At 41.1% G+C, this 10,696-nt stretch overlaps 1 protein-coding gene across 1 annotated transcript; it reads right to left on the bottom strand.

The window, feature by feature from the left end:
• Positions 1 to 855: 855 nt before the first annotated feature.
• LOC141516594 (mas-related G-protein coupled receptor member X1-like) lies at positions 856 to 1,872 on the bottom strand. Its single transcript, XM_074227613.1, has one exon. It carries the CDS (start codon positions 1,869 to 1,871, stop codon positions 936 to 938), a length of 936 nt encoding a protein of 311 aa, XP_074083714.1. The 5' UTR covers position 1,872; the 3' UTR covers positions 856 to 935.
• Between the last annotated feature and the right edge of the window lie 8,824 nt (positions 1,873 to 10,696).

Here is a 10,696-nt window from a genome sequence, read left to right on the forward strand (position 1 = left end):
AGACCCAGTTTCTGTGGGAAAGACCTCAGACTGAGCCCAGAAAGAAAGTGAAAAGGGCAAGATATTTACATTCTGTTAAAGTCTTCATTATTGAGTTTGGGAAGAAAACTAAGAAAGAAATAGAGACCTTTACATTTTAGTAGAATCTTTGTAAATGTACTGTTTATCCAGATGGGGCTATTGGATGGAGAGTGAGTAGGGCATGGGACCCTGAAATCAGGAGGAACTGAGTTCAAAATTGACCTTCATTTACTAGCTTGGCCAAGTCACTTAACTCTGAATGTCTCACATCCAGAGCCATCTCCTCTGATTCTGACTCACATTTGGTCACAGGACTTAGATGGCTTTGGAGGTGAAAGTGAGGCTGCATTCCTTCACTCAAATCCAATTCATTTGTAAATCAAAGCATTACTTCCCAGATGGCATGGTCTTCTTCCAGGATGACAGTAAAAACATCAGTTTATCTAGGTAATAATAAGTTGGAAATCAGATGCCTACAGGATGTGCCAGGTGAGCACAGTAATATTTTTTTCTCAATATTTCCTATTTATCATTGTGACTCTGAAACCTCATCTGAAGTTTTCATGCAAAGATCCTGGCATGGTTCACCATTTCTTTTGCTAACTCATCTTACAGATGAGGAAACTGCATTGAATGACTTGTACAGGCTCTGGAGCTCTTTTCTCTTCACTGCTCAGGTATCTGGCATATAGGAGACACCTAATAAAATCATTCTCATCACCACACTAGAGTATGAACTCTAGACCCTAACATAAGGGATGGAAGGGATAATCCTGGTATTCCTCGCAGAAAAGTGGAAAGGGAGCTGCAGCTGAACCTGGAGCAAAGGGCTCTTTTTAAGGACTCTTCTGTCTGAGCATATTGTTTTTAGCCTCAGGATGATGTCTCTATATTGTTGCTCTGGCTAGTGTCCATCATCCCATCATCTCATCTCCCAGCTCCTCATCCCCAAGGGCTCTCTGGAGGATCACTCTGATGGGCTCCCTCCTCCTTCTCTGCCTTTGGCTGCCCAGGAAGAAGTAAATGAAGGGGTTGGCACTGCTGTTCACACAGGCCAGGAGCAGAGGGAGCCAATGAGGCATGAAAACTTTGTGGAAGCGCCATATGAAATCCATGATTCCCATGGGCAGACCACCAAGCAGGAACACGAGGACGGTGAGCAGGACCAGCAGGTAGAGCCTGGGGGGTTGCTGGCACTGGGAGCTGCACTGGACCCTCAGTAGCAGGGTCAGGCTGGATATGCACAGGACACAAGTGAAGATGATGAACCATATGACCTCAATGATGAAGAAGTCATGACATAAATAATCACTGTAGACATAAAAACAAACAACAAAATCTGTCACCCCGAGCAGGCTGATAAGAGTCCACAGAACAGCACATACAACACCAGATGTGTGCACGGGGCGATGACACTTGTACCAGATCGGGGAAAGTACAGAGAGACAGCGCTCAGTGCTGATCGCAGCCAGGATGCTGAGACCCACAGTATAGAACATGTATGTGATATAGATGACGACCTCAAACATGAAAGGAAAATACAAATATGTAATAAATTCATGTATGGAGATTAGAAAGGAGCAACAAAGGAAGAGGGTGTCAGCCCCTGACAGGTTAAGGATGTAGACAGAGAAGGGATTCCTCTTGATGCGGACTCCCAGAAGCCACAGGACCAGGCCATTGCCCACCAGTCCAACCAGGGTGATGAGTAGAGAGAGAATCCGCATCCAATACTTTATAGAAAATTCTTCAGATGCCTCAGTCCCAGGAAGCAAACTTCCATTTTCACGTCTCTCTGTTGAGTTGTTGTGAACATATTCCAGTTGCTCAGGTGAAGGAAACACAGCCATCGAAAGCCCTACTCCACCCTGGGGATATGAAGACATAAAAGAGCATTAGAGACTTTTCTAGAGGTTTGTTCCCATCTTTACCTCCAAGAGGTAGGACATCCTCTCCTTCCATCCTCAACTCTGGTTCTCAACCAGGTGACACCAAAGTGCATAGAGGTTTAGAGCTAGGGTAAGAAATGACTTAAAAATCTATTCTCAAACAATTAATAGCAAGAGAAATGATTATTTCATTCTTATTATAACGAATAATTCAATTCAGATTAAGATTTTTCCTTCCTATTACCTTATTCAGAAATCATGCCCTACCTTATTAGCTTATTCTGTCAGTCTCTGAAGAAATTTGTTGACAAATAATACTACCCAGATCCTCAGGGTACAGACTTTTCCGTCATGAGTGGGACCGCTCACAACCAGAAAACTTTACAAAGAGAATATTATGTAGGTGTTATTCTTTCGCCACCAGAGTTCATTGTTCCTTTACTTGGTAGAGAATGATGCCTTCATTCAGATAGCTGGAGGCAACTGAACCTCATCCTCAACATGTGGAGCTGAAGACTTTCAGTTTATCTCTTTGTTCTCCCCCTCATCCATTTTTTAGTTGATATTTTATTTTTCCAATTATACATTATGAAAAATTTTCAACATTTATTCACTTGTATATTTATGCTACACATTTTCCTACCATCCTTCTTGTCTACCCCCTCTCCTCAGTGGTGAACAGTCTGGTAAAAGTTGTACGTGTACATTTGTGTTTAACTTGTTTACATACATAAAATGTAGGACTCTGGGAAAAGAAAGAAAACTGTGGGACAGGGAGGAAGAATATAAGAGAAGTTTTGTAAAAAGTGAACATAGTATCCTTTCAGATTCTGTGTTATTTGGTCCCCCCCACCCCGGATGTGGATGGCATCATCCATAACAAGTCTCCCAGGGTTGTCCTAGCTCTCTGACCTGCTGAGAGGAGCTGCATCCATCACAGTCGATCAACTCACAGAGTTGTTGTTAATGTGAATAATATCCTTCTGGTTCTGCTCCCTTTGCTCCACATCAGTTCATGTAACTCTTTCTATAATTGTCTACATCAACATCAGCATTAGTTCATGTAATTCTTTCCATGTTTGTCTAAAGTCTGACCATTCATGGTTTTTTACAGAACAATAGTAATCCACCCCTCATCGATTGTTAACCAATCAAAGATTTCCACCTGCAAGTATACACCCTCTTCCACAGACTTTAAAAGTTCAATACTCTTCAGGGGATAATCTTTGGATTCCAGGAGGGTCACTGACCTCAATCTATTATTTACTAACCGTAGATATTAAATTGACTGTCAATTATCCAGAATATGTCTCTCAGATTTTTCACTAGTCACATTAGCTATGTGACCCTGGAAAAACTACTTCACATCTGTTTCCCTCGGGCTCCTCACCTGTAAGATGAGATCAATAATGCCACCAAACTCACAAGATTCTTCAGAGAATCAAATGAGATAACATTTATAAAGTGTTTAACATTCTGCTTGGCACATAGTAGACCCTTAACTTTAGCTAATTCCTTTCTTCCCCTGGAGAAGAAAGGTCTAATGGCAAGGGTCTAATGGCAAGATGCAGGTCAGGAAGATGGGAGATGCCCCAGGATATAGTAGGAGACATTGACCTTTCTAAGCTAAGGTATTTCCCAGGTCTAAGTATGACTGAGTCAGTGCCCATTCACAAGGTTAGGTAAGTGAAGATGGTAGGAAATGGGGTTTTGGAAAGAGGGCTTAAAGATCTAGATAATTTGAGATGAAACACTCATCAATCTACCATACTCAGGAGGGTAAGAAAAGGCATATATTTTCATTCACAAGCTCCTGAAAAGTTCACAGGTTAATACATAAAAGTCACAGGTAACTATAGAAAGTTCACAGCAGGATCATGAGTTACTTCAAGGATGAACTGATTAGCAGAAGTCAAGGTTAAAAAAGCTAAGTACTTAAGAAAGAAAAAAGGAAAGAAAAGAAGCTGAAATCAACACTGAGCCAGCCACATGGAGCTGGGACCTCATCAGTAGTTACAAGCTGGGAAAGGAGCAGTTAAGTTAAGGTGTTTTTTTTTTCTCAAGGCAATGGTGTTAAGTGGCTTGCCCAAGGCCACACAGCTAGGTAATTATTAAGTGTCTGAGACCAGATTTGAACCCAGGTACTCCTGACTCCAGGGCCAGTACTTTATCCACTGCGCCACCTAGCTGCCCCAAGGAGCAGTTAAGTGTAAAAGGAATAGAGAAAAGAAGAGACTTGGAGAAGAGAAGAGAGAGATAGAAGGGAATCCAAGAGAGAAAAAAGAGAAAAAAAGAAAAGTGAAACTTAGATCAACATAGATCCAGCCACCAGGAGCAGGGACCATATTGTTCCAGCACCATGTGAGTCTAACTTTGAGAGAGGAAGCATGCAGTTGTCCACTGGGTGGAAGTCTACCTAACCCCTTCCTGGAGCGTGGTTCTCAAGGAGTGGTTTAACATCTGGACATTGGTATTTTCCAATGCATAAGCCACAGGGGCAATCCTCAAGGAGTGAGTACTCATGAATGCACATGAATGGCATTCTATGTACTCCTAAGTCACAACATGGCTTAGGAAGTGGAGATCACAAAGAGTGAACACAAAATGGAGAATGCCCTCCTCAATGGAGAAGAATTTCAAAAGGATTATAATATTATCTCTGCACCCTGCTTCATATTCTATTTCCTAGGTCTAAGTTTGTTTGAGCACCCATTCAATTATTAAAACTAGGTAAGAAATGAGGCAAAAAATGACCTCATTTACTTGTTCAAAGGGATACCCTTATTTGTAGGAGCACTGTCTAAAGAAATTTATGATTTTTTGAAATACAGCATTAAAAATCAGGCTCTGTTAAAATTCACTATGATTCAAATGGAGCAAGTTAAATCCAAATCATCCTAGATGTCAGAGTTTGGCCAACAATAGATCCAGCATGGAGAGGGGTGGACAGAGCCAAGATAGTGAGTAAAAACAGGGACTCCAAAGCCCTCCAGATAACTTTAAACAACAACTCTAACCAAATTCTAGAGTGGCAGAATCCTCAAAAAGACTGAGTGAAATAATTTTCCAGTCCAAAGCAACTTGGAAGATCCACAGGAAGGATCTGTTACACCAGGATTGGAAAGGGCAGCAAAGCAGCCTGGGCAGAGTTGGAGAACCTGGCTCCAGCCACCAATGAAGAGTCCTTGAGGCACCTGGGTCCCTGGGGCTCCCTGGGTCCCTGGGGCTCCCTGGGTCCCTAGGGGCACCTGGATCCAGCAGTAGTGGCAGTTCCAGACCTCTCAGCCCAGGGACTGCCAAGGAAAACTTGGAAGGTCAGCAGGAAAACTGCTGCACCAGAGTGAGAGAGGAGCCCGGACCAGTCCCTAGGGGACCAGAAGCAGGTCTGGGGAGCCCCCTGCAGAGAGCCACCAGGCAGCTGCTTCCAGAGTGCTCAGCATATGGATGGTAATGGTCAAGGGAGATTGCAGAGGTCTGTTTGCTGTGCTTGTGTTTGATTAAGGAGTTTTAGTTTTGATTTGCTCCTACAAAATGACATGCTCACCAATTTAAATGACTGATAATGAATTTATTAAAGACACCGAACCAAAATCATATTAACATACATCGGATAGAACACTTTCTAAAAGCACAGCATAAGCATACAAATAGCAACAACAATCCCACTACGATAATTAAGGTAACTATAAACATAGAGGAGAAAGAAAGAGAAAACATCATCAATCAGGGGAGCACCAACATTTGAATCAACAGCAGCTGGGGAGTTGCGGGGTACAGCCTTCAGTGTCGGGATTGGGAAAATATTCGAGGCAAAGAATTCTTTCCATGGGTGAAACTCTGAAGGGATGGCCAATGTTAGGGACTTTTAAGGGGTCCCAGACAAAGGTGACACATTGCCAAAAGGCTTATATGAGCTTTTTTTGGAACTTAACCAGGACATATGAAGAGTAGAGTATGTACATGAACACGTGAAGAGTACATACATGACCTGGGAAGTCTCATGGCCAAGGCTCTGAAATTAATTAAACATTGAACCTCTGAGCAGGTAGCCAACCCTCCCAGGATTCAACCTCCAGGAATGGCTAATTGCTAGAGGAAGTATCTGGCACATGCAAAAACAACCAAGTTCATGCAAAGGTTTGGGGGACCTTGGGTGGGGGAACCAGCACATGGCCTTACCCAGGATCAGAATGGATATTAACCCTTCAGCCTGAGGCAGGACTCTGGTGCTTTGCCAGTACTCAGATCTGGGTCTCATTCTGGGGTCTTTCAGGAAAAGAAGAGAAGTACTTCAGAGCTTCTCACCTGACATACAGCAGGGACCCTTCTCATAACTCCAAGGCAGAGGGGAGTGCTTGTGGTCATCCACAGATCAGAGTACAGGCCAGGAGATCAGTCAGAGCCTCTCCTAAGATCCTGGAGAAATTGAGAACTTTCAGGTCCTTAGAGGTGTCCATGAAAACAGCTACAAAACCCCTCAATGTCAAGGGACAGTGCATCCTCCACCCTTGAAGCAGAGTCACACTTTAATAAAGAATTAAAATCGAAGATGGCGGAGAGAAGACAGGCACAGTTCCAAAGTCTCCTGATCTCTTCCCCATCTATCACATGAAACAAACCTCTTAAAAGAAATCAGACCCACAAAACCCAGAAAGAAAAGGCAGGAGAAAGAACATCTACCTCAGGATTTGTCTCCCGCAGCTGCTTTGGCTGATTTCTGGCAGGTGAGTCTGGGCTCAGAGGGAGGATCAGCCCCGGATCAGCCAGATTAACAGCTGAATTGGAGCTGGGAGTCTGAGGATCGGAGAGCCGGACCTGATGGATCAGCAGTGGGGCTGGATGAAAGGGGCTTGGGTCCGTGGGGAAGCAGAGGCGATGGTGTTGGTGCTGTCTCCCTGGAACTTGGTGACCAGACTGGGGGGAGAGTTATGGTGCAGGAGAGCTGCGGACACCATCCCTAGGCTCCTCGGGTCTGAGAAATTCTGAGTCCATGCATCCATTGCACAGAGGCCTCTTCCCAAACAAACAAATGCAAACTACTTCTGCCTCAGGCCCAGGGGTGTGAGCAGAAGAACCAGCCCAGCTGAGGAATGACCTCAGGCCAGGGTAAAGCCCACCACTGATTGAATGCTAAAGAATTCAATAGTTCCAACACCTCCCTTCGGGCAACGGGAGAAGGCCTCTCAACCAAGGTCACAGACACTCCAGAGAGGGCAACCAGCACCTCCTACTGGCCATCCAGAGAAACTGCACTCAGTGAGTAAAGCCTTTAGCGATCCCAAGCCCAAGTGAACCAGCCCCCCCCCCCAACTCAAGGTCTTAAAATAATGAAGAAGGGTCAGCGGAAAGGTGGATCCATAGAAAAATTCCTGGAAGGGAAAGACCCCAACTCAGAGAGACCTGGAACCTCTGAGGAGAATACAATCTGGTCTCCAGCACAGAAAGACTTCCTTGAAGAAATAAGGAAAGAGCTTAAAAATTTAGGAGAGACAATTAATATCTTGCAACAAGAAAACAAAACCTTAGAAAGTACAATTGGACAAACAAAAAAGGAGAATAAATCTCTCAGATCATCAATTGGACAATTACAAAATGAGAGTAATTCTCTCAGATCCTTAAATGAGCAAATGCAAAAAAGAAATTAATTCTCTCAAAACCTCAATTGTTCAAATGGAAAGATCTTTTAAAAGTAAAATTGAACAATTGGAAAAAGAGTTGTGAAAGGTTAATGAAGAAAACTCCTCCCCCTAAAAAATAATGGAGGCTACAGAAACTAATGACTCCATGAGACAGCAAGAGGCAGTTAAACAAAATCAAAAAATAGAAAAAAAAGAAGCAAATGTAAAATACTTCATCAACAAGACCACTGACCTCAAGAATAGATTGAGGAGAGGCAATCTGAAAATTATAGGACTTCCTGAAAACATTGAAGAGAAAAAAAGCCTGGACTTAATATTACAGGATCTAGTGATGGAAAACTTCCCTGATATCATGGAATCAGAGGGCAAAGTAGTTATTGAAAGAGTACATCGATCCCCACCAGAAAAAGGTCCTAAAATGAAAACACCAAGGAATGTTGTGGCCAAACTGCAGAACTATCAGATAAAAGAGAAAATCCTGCAAGCAGCCAGAAAGAAACAATTTAAATATCAAGGAGCCACAGTAAGGATCATGCAGGACCTGGCTGCATCACTTTAAGGGATCGAAGGGCCTGGAATGAGATATTTCAAAGAGCACAGGAGCTTGGAATGCAGCCAAGAATCTACTTTCCCGCAAAGCTGAGCCTTCTCTTCCAGGGAAAAAAGATGGAAATTTAACAAAATGGAAGAATTCCAAAAATTTCTGATGAAAAGACCAGAAGTAAACAGAAAATTTGGACATCAAACAAGAGATTCAAGACACACATAAAAAGGTAAAAAAAAAAGGGGGGGGCAGTAAAAGGAAAAAAAATGCAATCCAGTAAGTTGAAACTGGCTATATCCCAGCATGGGGTGGGGGAAAGATTCTCATAAACCTCGAGAAATGTAACTCTAACAGAGAGAATACACCTAGCCAGAAATGATGGACATTCATGACCTATCCACGATACTACTATCTAATAGGATGTAACTGGCTTTAACCCCACTTGGGAGAAAGACTCTAATAACTCTCAGGAATTTTGACTCTATTTGATAGAATATACAGAACTAGAAGGGACAGACACTCAGAATTTTCTATGACTTAGATAGAATGATCTAAACAAACCACTTCCTCCCTAAAAAGGGGGACAGGAAAGAGATGGGAGGAGGGAGGGGATTGAATGGGGTAAATCTCATTACACTAAGAGGTATAAAAATCCTATGGTAATAGTGGGAAAGAAGGGAGTAGAGGAGAAACACCTGAATCTTCTTCTCATCAGACTTGGCTTAAAGTCAACCTACACATACTCAGTTAACTTATAAAACATCTAATCTTTCAAGTATTAAAAGGGGAAAAGAGGAGAGGGGACAGAGAAAGGGAAGGGGAGTGGGGGAAATAAGGGGAAATAACAAAAGGAAGGGAAAAGGGAAAAAGGGAAAGGAGAAAGAAAGGGGAGGGTGTGATATAGGAGGGCAAACACACTGAAGGGGGTGTTTTCAGAAATAAAAGACTGGGGAATATGGCTAAAAGGGGGGAAAGGGGGAAAAATACAAACAGAAGGAAGATAGCACAGAGGGCAATAAAGAATTAGTAATCATAACCTTGAATGTGAATGGGATGAACTCTCCCTTAAAACGTACACAAATAGCAGAATAGATTAAAAACCAGAATCCTACAATATGCTGCTTACAAGAAACTCATTTGAAGCAGAGAGATACATATAGAGTAAAGGTAAAAGGTTGGAGCAAAATATATTTTGCTTCAGCTGAAGTAAAAAAAAAAGCAGGGGTAGCAATCCTTATCTCAGACAAAGCAGCAGCAAAAATAGATAGCTTTAAAAGAGATAAGGAAGGAAACTTTATCCTCCTAAAAGGTACCATAGACAATAAAGTCATTTCAATATTGAATATATATGCACCCATTGGGAAATCACCCAAATTCTTAGAGGAGAAATTGAAAGAACTACAGGAAGACATAGACAGGAAAACTCTACTAGTGGGAGACCTCAACTTCCTGCTATCAGATCTAGATAAATCGAATCATAAAACAAACAAGAAAGAAATTAGGGAGGTAAATAAATTATTAGAAAAATTAGATATGGTAGAATTATGGAGGAAACTGAATGGGGATAGAAAGGAATATATCTTTTTCTCTGCAGTACATGGAACTTATACAAAAATTGACCATGTACTAGTACATAAAAACCTAATGATCAACTGCAGAATGGCAGAAATAGTGAATACATCTTTCTCAGATCACAATGCAATAAAAGTCATATGCAATACTGGGGCAAGGAGATATAGACCCAGAGCAAATTGGAAACTGAATAACCTCATTTTAACAAATGAGTGGACCAAAAAAAACAAATTATAGAAAGAATTAATCATTTTATCCTAGATAATAATAATAATGAAACAACATACCAAAACCTATGGGATTCATTCAAAGCGACTCTCAGGGGATATATTATAGCTCTAAATGCTTACAAGAATAAATTGGAGCAAGAGGAAATCAATGAACTAAACATGCAACTAAAAAAATTAGAGAAAGAACAAATAAAAATCCTCAATTAAATACTAAATTAGAAATACTAAAAATTAAAGGAGAAACTAATAAAATTGAAAGCAAAAAAACTATTGAATTAATAAATAAAACCAAAAGTTGGTATTATGAAAAAACCAATAAAATTGATAAATCTCTGGTCAATTTGATTAAAAAACAGAAAGAAGAAAACCAAATTGCTAGTATCATAAATGAAAAAGGTGAACTCACCACCAATGAGGAGGAAATTAAAGTAATAATTTGAAATTATTTTGCCCAACTCTATGCCAATAAATTTGATAATCTAAGTGAAATGGATGAATATTTACAAAAATATAAGTTGCCCAGGTTAAATGAAGAAGAGATTAAATACCTGAACAACCCTATCTCAGAAAAAAGAAATTCAACAAGTCATTACTAAACTCCCTAAAAGAAAATTTCCAGGGCCTGATGGATTTATAAGTGAATTCTACCAAACATTTAAGGAACAATTGGTTCCAATCCTATATAAACTCTTTGGAAAAATAGGGAAAGATGGAACTCTGCCTAACTCTTCCTATGAAACCCATATGGTACTGCTACCTAAACCAGGAAGAGTTAAAACAGAGAAAGAAAATTATAGACCT

This window comes from Macrotis lagotis, chromosome 3, assembly GCF_037893015.1.
Source record: "Macrotis lagotis isolate mMagLag1 chromosome 3, bilby.v1.9.chrom.fasta, whole genome shotgun sequence".
In the NCBI taxonomy this organism is placed as follows: Eukaryota; Metazoa; Chordata; class Mammalia; order Peramelemorphia; family Peramelidae; genus Macrotis; species Macrotis lagotis.

Bases quoted from the DNA above. Each gene is read 5' to 3' on its own strand.
- LOC141516594 (XM_074227613.1), bottom strand. From the start codon at position 1,871: ATGGCTGTGTTTCCTTCACCTGAGCAACTGGAATATGTTCACAACAAC.